Source organism: Pavona decussata, unplaced genomic scaffold (assembly GCF_977016875.1).
Source record: "Pavona decussata unplaced genomic scaffold, jaPavDecu1.1 SCAFFOLD_94, whole genome shotgun sequence".
Lineage (NCBI taxonomy): Eukaryota > Metazoa > Cnidaria > Anthozoa > Scleractinia > Agariciidae > Pavona > Pavona decussata.
Genome location: NW_028145511.1, coordinates 737,218 through 757,461, shown reverse-complemented (window position 1 = coordinate 757,461; position 20,244 = coordinate 737,218). Strand labels below are relative to the sequence as shown.

Below are 20,244 nucleotides of genomic sequence, written 5' to 3'. Positions count from 1 at the left end.
TTGCCGTCGTCCCTAATGATTTCTACCTATTCCCGTGAGCAAGGTAGTTAGGAAAAAGCTAAATGTTTTTTCTTACTTAGCAACTATTTTGACTTGTAAAATATGTACCTAATATGTAAATGACATTATCTGCTTATGGATGTGAAATATATTTGAATGCTGGATGAAAAAATAAACGAATGAAATACGATCGCAGTTGTAAACAACTTGGCAGTTGTGAAAAGGATTGGAAAAAATTTATCTGCTTTTTTCATAACTACAGGGCTAAACTCATTCAGTTTCCCTACCAAAAAAAACAAATAAATAAATAAATAAATAAATAAAGGTCTGGGGTGCTTACCAATCAAATCAATGACAGCTCGCGATACCAGTTGAGATCACACCGGGGCATACTTCTAATGGATAATACCTGTAGAACAAAAAAGACACTAGGGGATAGGGCTTTTGAAAATGTCGCGCCCAAAGTATGGAACCGACTCCCTTTGGAAATCAGACAATGCCAATCATTGAATACTTTTAAAGTTTTACTAAAGACACACCTTTTTAAATTAGCTTTTTATTAGTTCTCTTATAAACTCATATTTTAATTTTATTGTTTTTCCGGAGATTGTAAATTATCATTGTTGTTATTATTTAGATTAGCCATTCATTACTTTATATCAAGATTTTGTAATGCGCATTCGATCATATCTTTATAGCATGTTAGACTGCGCAATATAAGAAATAAACATTATTACCATTTACGCAAACCACCCGGATGGAAATTTTCGGCATAAATACGAAATGATTTAGCTTATCTTAACAGAGGAGCAATAAAAATCCATCACTTTGACCAGAAGCCCATAATTTCAGAAGTACTCCAAATGGAATGATGTGTACCATTTGATTTCCAACCGGAATTTCTGGGTTTTCCATGTAAATGGCAAGCACCTCTGATTTCATTTAATTTCTCAGAACCTTTATGGAAAATGTCCGAAAACTTTCTGAGAGTCTCGGAAAGTATTCCCGTCCAGTATGACTGAGAAGTTCAACAGAATCATCTAACTCCTAACCTTTGTATGCCAAAATGTCCACTGGCTCGATTTAGACAAAAAAATTCGGATTTCTAACAACAGAATTTTCCTAAATTTTCACACTTCTAGGTGGCAAACGCCTTGTATTGTGGTTAGAAACCTGAAAAGAAAGAAAGAAAAAAGCGAAACCAATAGAATCGAAAGCAAGATTTTTGCCAGCTGGTTTTTTCCAGAGGAAGGACAGCGAGGCAAATTTTAAGAAAAAACACCTAAATATTGGCGCCAAATAAAATTTTTAAGAATTTTGCTCTAAAATATGAGAAAGATTGAATAAAATTTATCGGCTAGCTGTAACTCAACTTTTCCATCATGTGCAAAAGAGTTGCACACTGCAAAACTGAGTGACACCGTGCTCTCAAAGAAACATGATTCACTTTGCAAATGTGTAGGACGGTAGAATTTTCATTTAAATTTCAGTAATGGCTGTCACACACTAGCAGATTTTTTGTCGTTGAACTGCAGATTTTTTGTGGGGTTCAAATTGCGTTAAAATTTGTCAGGCCATCAGCTTGCCGTACACTAGTCGATTTTTTTGTCGCGACTAACCGCGTTTAGGCTTGGGGCCGAGTCATCCAAAATCAAGATGGCGCCTACACAACGCGGCGCCAGGTTGGAAAAGATGCTTGTTCACGTGACTCTCATGACATTTCCTTATTGACTGAGGTGCGCGCGAGCCCCGACAAATTGTCTTGGTCCACCACACGCTAGCTGACAAGGTCCGACAAGACGTCTTGAGATCTATCTGCCAGATATCGCCCGACAAGCCCCGAGTTCTGGTTCAAAGAGCAAGACATGATTTCTATTCCCCAAAGGCTTCTTACAAAGATGGACAAGAAAAAGTTGAATTTATAAACACACCTTTGAACTCTCAATAAGAACACTTTTAATTTTTCTTTTGCTTGTTTACAATGGTATTTACTTACTCCTATTGAGTTTATTATCCATGATGCACCTAAGAGTGTGAGCCAATCGTATTAAATCAATAGTATAACACCTGCTACAATGTGTTGTTATTGCGGCCTGGGAAACTGAGCTTAAAACGAGATCACAATATTAAAAATTACAGCGACATTCACTGTTGCAAATAGGGACTCGGCTCATGTCGTTACCAGGTTCAAAACAGCCATTGTAGCACTCAATGTCGCAACCTCCATCAGCGTGGAACTTGCCAAAGTCGGCTTTTCCATCATGACCTTCTTTGGGGAAGTCTAAATTAAAAACATCACTGTTTAGTACATGACGGTATTTACGAATATGAACATCTACATCTCTGGCTTTTCAATCGCTTGTGTGAGAGGATTGTTAGCATTACAACATCATTTGTAGTGCAGTTGATCTAGGGTCAGTCCTAAATACTGTTTCTGTACAATACAAGTAGTCTGTTGTTATTCCAGCAATAGGATTTTGTCAAGAAAAAACACTTAGGATTCATCTTAACTTAGAGGGACTTCGTGAACCGGTCCCTGGTCAGTAAGTTTCCAATCTTTATGCTGTGAAAAACTGAGCTAACTTAAGGCTAGGCAAAGTTAACGTTGTGTATTCGTGTGAAACGAAGACAAAAATATTAGATTTGCAACCGGATAATTTAATAGATTTTGTTGACGCTGTTGAGAAACACACTTTAAAATATTAGTGTGGTTATGATAATAATAATAATAATAATAATAATAATAATAATAATAATAATAATAATAATAATAATAATAATAATAATAATAATAATAATGATAATAATAATGATAATGATAATGATAATGATAATGATAATGATAATAATAATGATAATGATAATGATAATGATAATGATGATGATGATGATGATGATGATGATGATGATGATAATAATAATAATAATAGTAAAGACAATATTTAATGAGGGTAACACCAGAAAAGCTAACACAATGGTTAATTATAGTGGCCCTCGATAAGTATTAAGTACAGAATTAAATAAGAAATTTAAGTGACAAATCAAGTTACAAGGTAATCGAACAGGTTTAAAATTAAGTAAAAAAAGGGAAAAAACCTAAAAATTATAAGCCACGGCATCTCAATATATTCCTGTTCAAAGAGTGAAGGCGCGGTGTTCCCAGATTGTTTGGTGGCCTTTCTAACGCACATTTGTGTAAGTTTAATCTGTTTGAATACTACAGCTGAAAAATTAAGTTGCAGAAAGTTTAAGGACACGGAATCTTATTTGTAGAATATACGAGCTGTTCCTTCCTTCAAGAAAATGCTAGCTTATCTTTGGTCTTACATTTTCTTTGATAGAACTAAATTTTGAAGGCATTCCGAACAGATATCATGTACAGTCCACCAAAATGAACCTGTGGTTCCCTTCCATTTGAGTGTGGTAGGTAAGTTCGCGCTATTTGTTTTGGTTTTGTTTACCAACCTTTGGTCTTATTGTTAAAACAAAAAAATCGCGTCACATTCTCAAATAATCAAATTTTTTTCTCTGACGCACCCTTTTCGCGTGTTTGGCATTGCAAGTTATCATAATTATTTTAAAGTTCTATTTGTGTCACAATTCTGTTTCTATTTTTTCTTTTTGCCCGTCTACTGCAATGGAACAAATGCATCAGGGCATTGGCTTTCCGATACTCAGTAGCTCAAATTTACAGTGAAAGACTTGTGAAAAACAAACACCGAAATGGAGTTAATACAGCCCTTCTCCTACCCTGCATACAACGCCACTAGTTTTAATCAGGCTTTTGATGAATTTTGTTCCGTGGGTGCCCTGTTACCTTTCGAAATACCATTTATATTTTTTACCGACCAAGTGGACCAGATCATCTTTAAGGAAAATAGCGTTTTTGTTTATTTTATTTTATTTTTATTTAGTTTATTTGACACACACAAGTTACAATGATTAATAAATTACAATGATTACAATGGTTACAAATGATCACAAAGTTATAGTGATTAAAGTACATAAGATAGAAAAGAAGTGACAAGGGAACCTAATAAAAACCATGGAGCTTGTAAAACTTAGATTCCCTCCCAAAGAAAAAAATGATGACTAAACCTAGACAATAATTATGGTAAATGAAGCACTGACAAGTCATATTTGTACACCCTTTACATAAGTAGTTGATGATAATAGAAGTTTTAAGTTTTTTCCTAAAGGACGCGAGAGATGAAGAGCCAGTACTGATCTCAGGAGAAAGAGAGTTAAAAAATTTCGGACCTTGATAAAAAACGGAGAATTGCCGGATATTCGTTCTACATAATTGAAGAGGAAAGGAGTTTGCGTGCCTTATATTGTAATTATGAATTTGGTTGTTTGTTGTAAAAATATTTTCAAATTTTCGAGGGAGAATAGAATTTTTAAACGACAACATAAACTGAAGTTTCTTAAAAATAGGTTCTGTATGATTATAATAAGACTTGTCCACTACCCTAATCACACGTTTTTGCAAAATTACAATTCTTTGAAGATTTGACTTAAATGCTGATCCCCAAACTAGTTAGTTGCAGATCATGACTCATTCTGTTACAGGCAGAATTCAACAGCTTTTACTGAAGGACGTTATGGCGTATACGGCTCGGCAGCCATTGGTAGTTCGAAAAATCAATTTCACTTACATAGGTTTAGAAAATGGAAGAAATTCTAAAGATACTACTTTTCAAACAGGTGTTAAAGACCTCAATTACAAAGGCTGCGATATTTCCTAAAATGAGTGAGATCTACTTTTACTGAAAAATGTCTCGTACTTAACTGTTCCACCATTGCATCAAATAAACTTAACTAACCTTCCAAATAAGGAAACTGGGGTCGTGACGTCACCGACATAATCATCAAAGCTAACAGGATAACAAGGACAGCGGTCTTCATGATTTTTAGCAGCAAAGATAATTCTGAAATAATAACATCACACCATTAAAATTGTACTGCACCAAACAATTGGAACTTTCAACACCTCCCCCCAACCCCCAGACCATGCCCCGGGGATTTTTGACCATGTACACGCCAAGGGATGAAAGGAATTTGATCTTTGCCTGGGAGGGTGGGCAATTTAGCTACAGGCATAGGTTTTTTTCCTAGTTTGTCAGAGATAAAAAGCCTTTTGAGAACAAGGTGCCGCCTCTGTAAGCGAATGGTTCACTTAAAAGAAGCAAGGTGTTTTTAAAATAAATCTCTGTCGGCAAGGCATGGACAGCCATTGATTGAAGCTGAAAATTTGTCCCAGGGGGCGAGGCCTTTGAATACGTAAGGGTAGGGTGTTTGAATGACATTTTGACACAGAGAGAAGGGATTTGAACAAGGCAATCTTCAAAACAAAGGATGGGCTGTTGAAGTTTCTAAGAAGCCGTAAAAGAGCAATTCGAAATTATTATAACAAGACAGTTGCGCCACTTGTTCGTGGTGTGCGTAGCTTACGATTCATGTTGAATGTTTGCGTGGTGTTGGGGTCTGCCGGTTAAACTGGTTGTGGCGCGAGGCAAACAAGTCAAATTCGTTGATGCGTATAGATGGATACTGTACGGTGTTGCAAAGCATCCCGAAAATTTTTTTGCACTGCTAATATAACCTATGCCCATTGTAAAAACATCACTCTCGTCTGTAAACTTTTTCATATTTGACGCTCAAGATCTTCGTCGTATTACAGTTTTAAATTAATTAATCAGTCAACAAAGAACTACGGAAGACAAAGCGGCAAATCGAATCAAAACTGGATCATGACGCTAAAGAAACAAAAAATATGCCATTGAAAACTTATAAAAGACACACACGTGGATGCAGGATTTAGAGCTAATGCACGCGATCAAACAATGCTTTCACTGTTTCCTATCGCTTAAAAGACCTGGCTATGTAATATATCTCAATAACAAAGGCTGTAAAAACTATCACGCATTTTAACGATCGAACCAAACCAAACCTAGCTAACATGCCCTTAATTAATGGTAGTTCAAAAACGAATAGCTATAGATGGTCAAATTTAAAATAAAAAGAAAAAAAATTCGAAAGCCACAGAACTTATAATACAAAAATGACTTTTGATGCTAACAACACAATACTCTATTAAATCCTCCAAACCCGCTACAAAGACTGCAGAGTAAAACAAGCTATCCAAACCCATTTCAACTCTAAAATACATCAACATTCCGTTCATTGGGGACCAACGATCCAAAATTAAGAAAGCAAACTTATAAAAAAAAAAAAAAGTTCACTGAGGCTAACTATTGTACTCGTATGCTGATGCGCTGATTAGCAGTTGAAAACGGACGTCCATCAAATGAACCATCGTCATATTCTTTCATCAGTCGTTTTAATTTCTAACTTAAATTTCTTCATCAATTTTCTCGCCGCTTTGTGATCGTGAATTCAGTAAGACCGTGAGGAGATCGTTTGCCATGCGGCACTATTCACCGTACCTCAAACAACGGAAATTGTTTCGGTATGAGTTTCCGACGATCCAACGGAAGTCTAGAGGTTTCTGTTTGCCCGAAATCCATTTGTACTTAAAATTTTTCTGAGAAACATAGAAGGTTTAGCCGATCTAGGTGGCCTCCAAGGCACGGGATGCCACGGACTTCAGGGCGTGTCTTCCCTAGAATTTCGCACCTTGAGCGCTCCGGCACAAGCACCGTCACAAAAACCTTCCTAAGGGCCTGCGATCAAACTTTAGTTGAAAGATACTCTATATAGGTATTTGAATCATAAAAGCGCTTACCTTTACTTTGGTCTATTTACTCTTTCTTTTGGCTTGTGTTCTGAGCTCTTGGTGGTTCACCAACTTTCACCCCAGTGCTCTCTCAGTTAAAGAGCACCTGTATATATGTCATCACCTCATTTCATCGTTATGCAGTTTGCATATCTCTTAGTTTTTATGTGACGCCACTCAGTAAAATTATCATGTTTTGATGTCGTCTATCACTGGCTTAATAGGCTTTTTAATAAGCATTTCGTAAACGCGCAAGAAATATTCTACTGAATTACAACGTAACATGTCGCGTTCGCGAGATATTAACATTATAACTTACATATCTCTTCAAAGAACTGAGTACAGCGTGACTGAGGACAAGAAAAATCCTGGCCATTCGAACAACACGGACACGAAGCAGTGCACTTGGAAACCGCCATTGTGGGATCTATTCATTTAGATGGACAGATATAGAATAGTGACAATTTATTCAGAGAAATGGATGAAAAGATGGAAGAAAAGATGTCCTATAGATGACCAATTCTTATTAGAAACAGGATTCAGTAGTTAGGATTATTCAATTAACATTACGAATGTGTTCCTTTGAAGTTATACAGACGAAAAAAACTAAGCGCTTGTTAATAAGAAAAGCGATATTTATAGACCCTATGCAAAAATGTCCGACATTTTAATATTCTTTTGTTTGCATTCAAATTAGCCTCACTAACCTGGCTCTTGAGTTCAAAAGTCAAAAAGAACATTTAAAAAACTTGAACGAGGCTGGTAGGTCTAATTTCAATGTAGACAACAGGATATCAAAATCAGGTCAGGATCTATAATCAGAAAAATGAGTGGTTTTACTTTAGTGGTAATAATCATTCGAGCCCAGCGAAACAATGCCACACGTGTTTGGCCCCTTATCTCATGACCTTGGCAATAAAGGATATTATCTTTATCCAGATAATCTATCAATTCAAACAAATATCTTTACTAGTAAGTGATGCCTTTGACTGATAAAAACACCTTAACAGAGAGTAGGAGCCGGGTAATGGGCCCTGCCGCGGAGCCGGACATTTGTCATGTTAAAAATTTTTTCTGTTATTATTCCCCAGTGTGGAACTCAAAGACAACTTGTTGAGTTTTTTCTCCTAACGTTCTGACAAGATAAAGTATCGGAACAGATCAGTTCTCTATTAGCCGTCACTAATACGCTCAGTTCTAAAAGGCACTCGGCTAAACGATCCAGCAACACAGGAGAACATTTTAAGTCTATGGCTTAAATGTTCTCTTCGGGCGCCCCTGGATGAGAAATGCAAATTTCAAAATAATTTAGTTTTCCTTTCAATTTAAATCTAAATATTCATGTGGCAATTGAATACCATCGTCCAGGTTGAGCGGCTTCTTTGATTCTTTCGAATTCAGGCAAACATTTACTAAAAGTATGTATCTATATTTCCTAAAAGGAGTATCTAGTTTTAAGCACCGAAAACTGACGAATTTCTGGCCAACGGTAATGTTTTTAGTTGCCTTGTGTGTTGAATATATTTTATGAAATTTGATGCAGTGATGCTTCACAAAACAAGTAAAGCTGTAGATACGTCATCGTTAAAGGCCCGTTTAAACGGTTTCAATTTTTGCTTCAGCATGCGTTCAACACAGCTGTTGAACCGAATGTCGGGAGCGTTTGAAAAGGTCGTTCAACATTAATGAAAGCGTAAAAAATGTTGAAAGTTTGTTGAAAGTGCATGTTGAACCAAATTTAAATTGGTTTAAGGTTTCATTCAACATCAGTTCAACATTTCCTTTGTTCTTGAAATTGTATGGCGTTGAAACCGTTGGAAGACTCCGTTCATCCAACCGTTTGCGAATTGCCCAACATCCGTTCAGGTTTTGTTGAACGAATGCGGGCAAATGTTGAAACCGTTTAAACGGGCTTTCACCCGACCTAGAAGACTGGAATCGCGGATCATTTTGTTACGAATCAAATCATATTTTTTTATCCTCTATAAATTCAAATGCTTTTCTAGGACTCCTCCATCATTGTATGCATCTGTTGGTGTTGCTTGGTAACCCAGCTTTAGAGTGGAAACGAGGCTGGAGTTCACATCGCTTTGAAACAGATCTCAGTGCTTTTGAAATCGAAACGGAAACTACCTTGCATAAGAACAACATAGTTTCTATTTGAAAAGTTTGTGCAAAATAGCGTAGACTCCAGCCTCGCTTCCACTTGAAGGCCAGGTCACTAAGCACACTGCTGTGAAATGGGCTATTATGTAACTTAACTATATCTTTTACCGGAGGCTTTGATATGCTAAACTAAAGCGCTGTTGTCTTGTGGTCCATAAGTTAAACTTTTATATGAAAATTAATTCCTTTTGTTTTTGAAGGGACAAAAAATGTTATTTAGCATGCATAAAGGCCAGGTAGTCTTAAAACAGCAGCTCGTAAATTCGTGTAATGGTCTTCAGTTACCTCGGTGAAATTTTCTGGAACCGTCTTGAAATTTTAGCTGTAGATATAGAACACAAATGGGATCAAACTGTGGCAAAACACAAATATACCTAAACTTTCACCGACTCATTTTTGTCTATTTTCTGTTTAACTTAACTGGCATGATCATGAAATGTTTCATTCAGAACACGGACTGTAATTATAATATTACATTTGCCAGTATGAGAAAAATGAGAATTGAGATCAACAGACTGGCGACCTCGAGAGACAAAGAGAATTGTTACTGAGACGACATTGCTGAAGGGGCAGGAAATCAAACTTGGCCCAGAGGCTTGTTAAAACTGGACCGCATGTTCTGGAATAAACAGGAGGAGGCCTAAATCCAACTATGGATAATGAAAGGCTAACTTAACTAAACTAAATAAGAAATGTGAAAAGAAAAAGTCATGTTATTCAGTAACGCAAAATAAATGTATTATTAGACTTTGCAATTTGTCTTTCAAATCCAAACTGGAAAATAAAAAGCAAAATAATTTTTTTAACATTATAAATGCCTCTCGGCAGGCCCATTACCCTCATGCTCTCTGTTTCTGTTTAGATGTGTTAATCAGTAGAATTTAAGGTATTTGTTTGAACTGATAGATTAACTGGATAAGGCACAAAAAAGTGTTCGGAAATAACATCCTTTATTGCCAAGGTCGTAAGATAAGGTGCCAACCACGTGTGGCAATACTGGTTCGCTTGGCTCGAATGAGTAAAGTCACTCGTTTTTCTGACTATAACGATCACTATTATTATTAACAAGTTCTTATTTTAATTTTTTGTCTGTATAACCTCAAAGGAATACATTCGTAAGGCTAATAGACTAATTCTATCTACTGAATCCTGCTTAAGTATAAAGGGGACACCAAACGCACGATCCGTGAAAGGTTCACAGAACACAGACAAGCGACAAACAACCCACATCACGCAAACTCTACAGCAGCAGTGCCTACACACTTAACTTACCAGGTCACTCTTCTGCGGACATGCGACTCATCCCTCTCGAACTACAACCCACCATCAATGCCTCCCGCCGTAAGGCACGCGAGGCTTTTCTAATTTATACAGGGAAAACGTTATCTCCAGGAGGCATTAACAGGAAAAACGAACGCTGAACCTTGATTATACGCTTCAATATTTTTTTTATCTCGTACGTACGCTGTATTCATGTCATGTATTAGCCAATCATTTTTTTCCATGTATTTTTTCAAACTTTAATTTTAGGAGCCGTTACTATATTTTTGTTATCTCATATTTACAAGTACGCTGTCTTCATATCATGTATTATAACATAGCGCGCACACATACTAATCTAATTCCTATTGGCGTCATCATGGTTCATTTCTCAACATACACACGGCCGTGCGTCCATCCGATGACGTGTGCAAGTCAGGTGAAGGAAGCATGCGCGCGCTATGTTATAAAAAACTCTTTACAGAGTGACAACACCATAAAAAAAGGTATATTTATATGAAGTTAATGAAACGTTAAGATTAAACCGATATGAGAAACCACTTTCACCTTTTTTTCAGAGAATTTTGTAATTAATCAGGAACAAAACCTGTTTTCCAGGAATCGTTTACTTTATTTTCACTATGTTATAAAAGAATTGTTCATGCTTTTAGCTGCGCGTATATCGACTTATGGATGCACTTGGAAAGTTTGGAGAGCACTCAAGAAGCTAGAGCTACGCCTCGAGCAACTCTTACGTTTCTCTTGTGCTCTCCAAACTTCCCCGCGTGCATCCATAACTCGATATACGCACGCTAAGCATAAACCAATTCTTAATTAGCCAATCATTTTTTTCCATGTATTTTTTAAACTTTAATTTAAGGAGCCGTTACTATATTTCCCTTCAGTATAGCTCTGGCCCTGAGGAAGACTAATTCTGTTAGTCGAAATATTGGCTACTAATAAATCTGCCTTTTGCCGTAGTGCCAGCCTTGCATTTAGTTTTGTTTTTTCGAATCCTGCTTCTTAATTATAAGAATTGGTCATCTATAGGACATCTTTTCTTCCATCTTTTTATCCATTTGTCTTACACTATTCTATCTAATTAATCAGTAATGCTTTAGAAATACACAGGCAAATAAAAACTAGTGATATAATGTTCCGACGTTTCGGCGACGTCATGACGCCATTCTCGTTTATATTATTCATTCCTTGAGAATGGCGTCATGTCGTCGCCGAAACGTCGGAACATTATATCGCTAGTTTTTACTTGCCTGACTATTCTATCTGTTAATCTAAATGAATAGAACTATTCTATCTGTTAATCTAAATGAATAGAACCAACACTGCGTCGTGTCCATGCTGTTCGGATTGGCAGCCCTTTTTACTCGGGCCTAAGGCGGCACGAGTTAAGGTTTCGGTAGCATTATCAAATTCTTTTTTTTTTTTTTGGGTCGCGATTGGCCGAGAGATAGGATTTCGGGCCACGAGTTATTGTTCTCGGTCTCGTTTTTTGTATTCGGGTGGCACGAGTAAAGTTTTCGGTCGCGTTATCAAATTCTTCGCGTTCTTTGTACTCGGGCCGTGAGGCGCCGAGTTAAGTAATCGGGGAAGGGGAGGGGAGGGTCTCGAACTCCCTCATTTTTTGTATAGTGAGGTTTTGCAGCTTTCTTCGGGACCCTCGCAAGACGCTGCAAAATGCTCAGAAAATTCAAAGAATTTCAAAGATTCGAATGCAGACCTCACAGTAAGCAACGCGAATGTTTAACAGAAGAAGAAATGGTCATGTCGAATCGAACGATCGATCGCAAGTGCACGCTGAGGAAAAGGGAAAAAGAGAGACAGTTTTTGACTTAGTGAACGCTTGGAATGATAGGACAGCAGAGGTGCTCGATGTTTAAGTGAATAGCACCATTAACCTGTTTTAACTTTCAAAGGTCATCTTAAGGAAATGCCAAAATCCACGTTTGAGAAAACTGCTGCTCTTTAGCTTTTATTTTGATGTCCTCGCCTTAGGTTTTCATCCAGAGACTTACAAGTTCGAACTTCGCATAATAAACATCAAAATAGCCCCAAAAGAAAGTATCGCTGAATAGCTTTGATTCGAGTGACCGCAATAAGACTTAATTTTCCAATTTTACTTTATAGAGATGGAATCGGTGACGCGATCGCTATCGTGTCACACTCAGTTCTGCGATGACAATTCTCGTGTTTGATTCCTCCGCCGGAAAAATCCTGAACCTTCATGGGTTATCGCGCGGAGCATTTTTGTTACGAAACGCGAAACAAGGCAAGATCAGAAAAATTGGCGGGCCAAGGAATACATCACGCACAACAAATTATGCGAGGGTACCTGCAATTTTGTCATCAGTTTTTAAAGAAGGAAACCGTTTTGTCAACAAACTTCTTCACTGATTTGTGCCCTAGAGCTCACAGAGCTTTGTTTGGCTAAATCATGTTTAATATCGTTGATACATCTAAGTAAAAGAATTTGAGCTTATATTGATAAGTTGATATTAGAGTGTTTATGTCAGTGTATGCTAAATTTTGGAGATTTAGAAATTGTCAATGGTACAGAAATTTTTATCCATCGTCGACAAATGCTTCCCCAAGAACCACCCATTAAACAAGATCTTCAACAGACACACACTAAAACTCAGCCACTCATGCATGCCAAACATGAAAGCCATCATCGCATCACATAAAAAAGAGATACTCTCAAATGTAGCAACAACCCCAAACCAAAATCATGACCCGAGCTGCAACTGCAGGAAGAAAGCAGAATGCTCACTGATGGTAAATGCCTCCAAGCGAACGACGGTAACAACAACAACAACAACAACAACAACAACAACAACAACAACAACAACAGAATCGTACGTGGGACTGGCATCAAACTTTAAAGAAGATCAAAGAACGATACCGAAACCACAACACATTCTTACAAGACGCCAACAGACGCAATGCAAAGGAACTATCTGAACAATATATGGACCCTGAAGGACGCAAACAAAACATTTCTAATTAAATGGAAAGTACTCAAAAAGTGCAAACCCGATAATAACACTAACAAGAAATGTAACCTATGTCTTCACGAAAAAGTTTATCTCCGTAGAAAAGATCTCAGTAGCCTGAACAAACGCAATGAATTACCAAGTTAATAGATATGTACTCAAAACCTCTCGAATCCGCTTGTATCATGGCACGTGAATTGTATCACGCCACGCCAGCATTAGTATTTTATCGCCCAGCAAACACTTGTTTTAAATCACCAGTTCGAATGATTTCACAAATCCATGCCCTCATATAAATAGATATGTACCGAAAACCCCTTGTATAACGTAACGTAACCGTTTGCATCATGGCACGTGAATTCTATCACAGCACGTAGAATTGTATTTTACCGCCTAACAGCTGCTTGCTTTAATCGCCATTTGTTGATTACTTTATATAGCCAGCTTTTGAATCTTTACGGTCATTCGTTGAAGTTGCGTGATGAGTGTGGTGAGCTCCTGACCAAATAAGAAACAGAGCTGTAGCAATAAAACGATGAATCACTTCTGAAGCCTGTACTATTTTTTCCTGAGTGTATATCTCTATATTTATCGATTTTGGGGAGTTAGCGATGCTGGAAGTTATCACTGCTAAAAGATCGTAGGCTTACGCACCACGCATTCAATATGATCCCAGTATAAGCTGAAAACAGCTTCTTGTTCGAGTTTGAAAAACACTAGTTTTGTTTTTCTTGCGAGACATTTCTTGCTCAACCTTAATGCGTTTACTTTGTAGTTGTTCAATGCGCCTCTGGTGGAATTTCGCTAAAGTGCGAATAAAATTCCTGTTCGGCAGTTTTTCTTATCGAGCCTATTTCTTTCTTAAATTGTTCGTCCGGCGTGATATTTGCACGCACGCTATATCTAAGAGTCTTACGACAGGTTCCGTCTTTGATATGTGCCCTCAGTTTCTTTATGGCTGTCTCAGATCTTTCGATCTTAGTGTTGAGGGACAAAACTTCCATGGCTCGACGCGGCTTTTTGCCGTCCTGGCCCTGATGCCGGTTTGGCGTGTCTAGTTTCCGTTTGCGCTCGTTGGGCTTCTTTGATATTGCACCAATAACAAAAGTTGATTGGTCGTTGGACTGGAAGCAGACGAAGCACTTAGCTCTTCTATAAATTTCTTTTATCGAAGAGAAACGGAGCGTTAACTTGTCAATATCATGAGCCAAAATAAAATTAGCCGAAGAACATTCTTTACCTTCTTAAGCTTGTGAATCGATGTTAGAAATTCAGTTCCTTTGCTTGAACTTGAAGAGGCAACATCTCGTGAAAGGTAGGATTAGTATTTCAGATTGTACAAGTTTATCTTTCCTTATTCAAGCTGCAACAACTTACTAAATGATTAGTGTATAGTTTTGCCCTAATTTGAAAATAACATATTCTTTGTGTACTTCTGGGCCTTTTTTCACGCGAGACAATGCAGAGTGTAGGTCATGCATTTGCCCGCCGATACATTTGCGCGCGCGCCACAATCTTAGAGAAAAATTATCTGTATATTTCGGGAACAATCAGCATTCAACACATCGCGAGTTTTACTTTTAAAAGCCAAAACTGCAAGTTGGTTAAATTGCGTTAATTTTTCTGATAAGTTAAGAATGACCAAGTAACTTAATTTAAGATCGTTAACCCACTTGACTCTAATTAATCCACTTCTTTTCTATTCATGTAGTACACGCACAATCCAGGGGCGTAACAAATTGGCCCTGCCTAAGCCTCGTACCTATTTTTTGAAACGTAGTTTCTGCTACAGTGGGGCACATTTGTGGAACAGCCTTGCATCTAACATCAGAGCCATTAGATCTTTTACTAATTTTAGAAATGAGATAGATCGCCAATTGTCCTCCTCGTACTCCCATGCACACGGCAAACATGTAAATCAGTTTTAATTTTAAATTTTTATCTTGTAACTGTTGTTTTTACCGTGTCTAAATAAAGCTTATGTATGTATGTATGTAGCGTGGTTTTTCCGTTTAGGTACGCACAGGTAGGCGTAGTGAAACGAGCGCCGAAGGCGCGAGCGTCTAAGGGGGGGGGGGGGGGGGGCATGCTCTCCCAGAAAAGTTTTATTTGTAGGGCCTCGGAAATGCCATTTCCCTTTTTTTGCAGGGAGAAGTTTCATTAATCAAAGCATGAAAAAACGCTAACTATATTCAGTAATTTTGTCGTTTATTTGTCAGCCTTTAGTACTTCTGATATCAGTGTATATTGGACTTGTGTATTATAAACTGTAAATGTGGCTACAGGAAAAGGGCGAGACGTCTCCCTTTACGACAGGAATATTCGAAAACTAGATTGTCAATATCCACATTCTTGTGCTTGTGTATGTGGAGTATTGCCAAAGTGGACAGCCTCTCCTCACCCATAGTGCTTCGAAGAGGGGTTTTTAGTCTCTTCATGCCGCTAAAACTGCGTTCGGCAGCGCAGGTTGACACAAGTTCCTTGACCATCACCGTTGAGATGACTGAGATTTGAACTCTAGTATTAGAATAAATAGTGCAATATTCACACAGTTTTCTTTTCGTGAAAAAGCAGCAATAATAAGAGAAAACTCTTGCATATGTATAAGTCGCTTCTCGCTAAAAAATCTATAAACAAATAAATAAATAAATAAATAAATAAATAAATAAATAAATAAATAAATAAATAAAGAAATAAATAAATCAAATATTCTTTTTTAGATTTTCGAGGTACGCACATATGCACGTGGCCGCTACGCCCCTGCAATCTCTTTGTAAAAGTGAGCGGTTTCACTACAATTGGCATAAATTTTGTTTTTACTAAAAGTACTTTTTAACTCGTGAATGCGCGTAGCGCAATGAACGAGTTATAGCGATAGCTGACTGTTGACTTGGTTGGTTGCTTGGTTGGTCGGTTTTGTCGTTAACTTTCGGGCGTGCGCAGTGAATGAGTTTTAAATTCAATTAGTGGAAAAAACACGCGAACGTTTATTGTTCACGGCGCATCAGGAAATTCTTATTCAATATGTAGAGAATAATTTGACGATCATTTAGTGCAAGAATGGAGATTTTTCGTTCAATATGAGCAAAGTTACAAGTTTTTTCAGTTTTTCAGAAAGTCCGGGGTCGTAAACTCAACTAGTGGAAAAAAAAAAAAAAAACGTGAAAATTTTTTTCACGACGCGTCAGAATTCTCTCCTTCATTCTGTAGAGAATAATTTGACAATCATTTTAGTGTCAGAATGGAGATTTTTCGTTGAATCTGAGCAAAGTTATAGGTTTTTCGTTTTTTTCTACAAAGTGCGGTTTCTTTTAAGAATTAAAAATAATTTAATTTAGAAATAATTTAATTAAAAAATAATTTAATTTGTCAGTTTTCACGCGAAAGTGGAACGTGCCATGTCACGCATCACTGACGTCGTAAACAAAATTATGCAAATTTCTGGTGTAATGAACACTTTAAGATCTTGTCAGCTTTCATAGAGGTTTCAAAGGGAAAAAATGTTTCATTTCGGAAATTTACAACTGGTAATTTATGGGAAAGCAAAAGGACGCGGTCGATAAATAATTCTTATTTAGCAAGAGCTTGTCATAGTTCATTATTTTTACTTGAGGATTGCGTGGACTGAACTCCAAAGGGAAAATTTCACGCATTTATGTCGGGCATGAAATGTAATGCGATACTCCGGCTTCGTTGAACATATTTCCCTTTGTGAGATCGGCTTGCCCTACAGTAATTTTGTAATTTTAATTCCCCAAAAAACTTCACTTGCCCGATGGGCAAGTGATGGTTAGAATCCACTAGTCCGATCGCAAAATCCACTAGCCCCGGACTATCGGACACGAATTTGCATGACGTAGCTGCACATGGCGTGCTTCTATGAACTTTGAATAAAAAAACACGTGATTTTTTTTTAATCGGCGCATCAGAATAATCTTATTCAATCTGTAGAGAATAGTTGGACAATCATTTTTATAGTACAAGAATGGTTATTTTTCGTCACATAATCGGGCAAAGATATAATTTTTTTTAGCTTTCAAGGAAGTTTCCGTAGCCATCTAAATTTCAATTACTATGTGTCATCTGCATTCACGAGTTGGCTCACAGGAGCCTTTGATTTTCATATCCTAAGGTAAAGTTTGTAATGCAAAATCCAACTCTTAAACCGGCCTGCAGAACCTTTCTGTGGAATAATTTAACATAATTATGCAATCAATGTTAGACCGGTGCGCCTCGAATACCGCGGAAGAAAGGATACAGAGTTTGCTGTCATTTGGCCTGTTGGGAATACCTGCGTATTGTAGACAACTTTTAGCTGACTGATTCTCAATACCAACAAACTTAATAATTCTTTATTCACGAATCATATGCGTATCATGTCATCGTATGAGCATATGCATCTTCACCCTTGGCTTTTTAAGTGTTGAAAGTTCCAATTGTTCGGTGCATTCCAATTTTAATGGTGTGATGTTATTATTTCAGAATTATCTTTGCTGTTGAAAATCATGAAGACCGCTGTCCTTGTTATCCTGTTGGCTTTGATGATTATGTCGGTGACGTCACGACGTGTCTTGCGACCCCATCATCCTTTGCAAGGTAAGTTAAGTTTATTTGATGCAATGATGGAACACTTACCAGACATTTTTCAGTAAAAGTAGATTTCACTCATTGTAAGGGAATCGCAGCCTTTGTAACCGTCAAGGAAAATACATAGGTGTTTAATACCTACTGTTCTTTCGAATAAAAAAGGAGCTTAAGTCGTGTGGGGGGCGGGGGGGCGGTGTTTGGCAAAAATCTCGTTTAACATGCGAAAATAAAAAAAAGACAGGGAGCATTTTTCTTAAAGGAAAGAACAGCAGGCCTACTGTTCCTGGCAATAAGATTCCGTTTCCTAAACCTTTCTGCAAGGCCACCAAACGATTAGGGAATACCACGCTTTCACTCTTTGAAGTGGAATATATTGAGATGCCGTGACTTAGAACCACAGTTTTAAAGCTTTTTTTTAAAGATCATCAAAACCTATCAAATTTGAGACTCGCCAACGCTTCTACGCAAAATTATCGGTGTTAGTAGTACATTCTGGACTATATATCCTATAGTGCATTAATCCTGAAAATGTTTAAACGGGCCTTTATGTTGTGATGATGTCACTCCTCTCACACAAATGATTGAAAAGCCAAGAATGAAGATGCATAAATAAAGAATAATAAGGAAAAATTGTTGCGATCATTTGGTGACAGGTCTTATGCCGCCGCGACTCACACACTGCAGAATGGTTACCACTTGCGATACGGAAATCTAGATCACTTCAGCATTTTATATCCTCGCTGAAAACTTATTTTTAAATTAGCTTTTGAGCCTAGTATAACTTTAATTTAATGTGTCATACTTTAGTTTTCATGCTGTAATGCGCCTTGGGATCAATGTTATTAATTATTATTGTAATTATTAAATACAGTACTAAACAGTGATGTTTTTAATTTAGACTTCCCTAAAGCACGTCATGATACAAAGACCGACTTTGGCAAGTTCTACGCTGATGGAGGTTGCGATTTTGAGTGCTTTAGTGGCTGCATTGAAGCTGATTACGACGACCAAGCCCAAATCAATATTTGTAACAGTGAATGTCGCTGCACAATTGCGATCACATTTTAAGCTGTTTCAGCTTTCCTAGGCCGCAATAACAACGTACTGTAGCGGTGTGTAATACTATTGATTTAGAAAGATTGGCTCACACTCTAAGGTGCATCATGGATGATAAACTCAATAGGAGTAAGTAAAAACCATTGTAAAGAAGCAAAAGAAAAATTAAGAAGTGTTCCCATTGAAAGCTTGAAGGTGTCACTGAGGTGTGTTTATAAATTCAACTTCTTCTTGTGCTTCTTTGTAAAGAAGCCTTTGGGGAATAGAAATTATGTCTTGCTCTTTGTTTGAAATTCAGTGAACCAGAACCATTGTTTAAGTCTTTCCATTTGCAGTGATTTGAGAGCCTCCTTTGCATCATTTGCCTCCTTTGAGCCGTGTGCGTGAAAAAAAAATTGAAACCATTCCATGAACGAAGTCTAGAAATTGACATGCTATAGATGATAAGTAAATAAGAAACTTGTCCAAGTGTCAGGTCTGTGCGGTATTCCGTACTCGAGTTATTTGACAAAATGTTTCACACAAATTTGTAGAGCTTACTATCGAGACGCCATGTTGGTGCCTCTCTGAGGGACACAAACATGGCGGCCGGAAATAGGAAAAAACATCTGGAGTTCACTTTTGCCAGAAGAGACATTTGTTTACCCTTGTGAATTTTCGAATGTTAAGATAAATATTTCTCCTCAAACTTAAATTGTATAGAATGCTGAAAATCACCCGAAGAGGCATTTTTAATTAAGATACGGAACAGCTCTGTCACGGCCGTCCTCTTGATGTCACGCACGATGAAAACTCGGAAATTGAAACTGTTCTATTTCCAAAAGGAAGTACGACAGCGAGCTATAAAGAAATTGTGAAAAGACAAATTTTTAGGTAATCTTTCCTTCAATGAAGGTAAAAATTTTGTATTTGAATTCTACAATGTGGTGACGTCACGTGAAAACCAAGAATACTATTACATAACACTCTCAATCATGCTCAGTTGATAACAAGATATGGAAAAAATATTGATCAGCGGTCTTGCTTAGGGGGGAAGGAGTATTACACGACCCACGCGAATTGAGTGGGTGGGTGGGTGGGAGGGTCGTTCCCTTCCCCACTGCTTCGCTGAAAAACTGAGCAAGACGGAGTGTTCTGCTCCAATTCGGTATTTATTAGCATGCTAAATTATACCACACTTAACAAATCGACGGCAGTTTTCTATGGTCTATACTTTTATAGACCATAAAATGACGTCAAAAAATGTTCAAAACTCAAGCGGAACCACGTGCCGCAGGCGAGTGGTTTCACTGCCAATGTTTTGGACATTTTATGGCGTCATTTTATGGTCTGTAAGAGTATAGACCAGAGAAAACTGCCGTCGATTTGTTTTTTACAATAACATGGAAAAAGTACGTGCGGAATTGACTATTTTTTTCGTTGAGA

General features: G+C 37.5%; 1 protein-coding gene and 1 long non-coding RNA gene across 4 annotated transcripts in view; one reads left to right on the top strand and one right to left on the bottom strand.

Moving 5' to 3' along the window:
- Window positions 1–1,567: 1,567 nt before the first annotated feature.
- LOC146473248 (uncharacterized) overlaps window positions 1,568–20,244 on the bottom strand; it is a 36,490-nt gene continuing 17,813 nt past the window's right edge. The window contains exons 1-3 of one of the 3 annotated variants that reach the window (XR_014866416.1): window positions 7,059–7,321; window positions 4,827–4,931; window positions 1,568–2,281 (exon numbers count right to left, since the gene is read on the bottom strand). This is a non-coding gene — a long non-coding RNA (uncharacterized LOC146473248). Of the gene's footprint in view, window positions 2,282–4,826; window positions 4,932–6,748; window positions 6,830–7,058; window positions 7,322–20,244 lie in introns of those variants that run through there. The other 2 variants (XR_014866414.1, XR_014866415.1) reach the window with 2 other exon arrangements.
- LOC146473253 (uncharacterized) lies at window positions 14,389–19,027 on the top strand. The gene is made up of 3 exons (XM_085118479.1): window positions 14,389–14,491; window positions 17,659–17,772; window positions 18,662–19,027. Exons 1-3 carry the CDS (start codon window positions 14,437–14,439, stop codon window positions 18,829–18,831), a joined length of 339 nt encoding a protein of 112 aa, XP_084974605.1. The 5' UTR covers window positions 14,389–14,436; the 3' UTR covers window positions 18,832–19,027.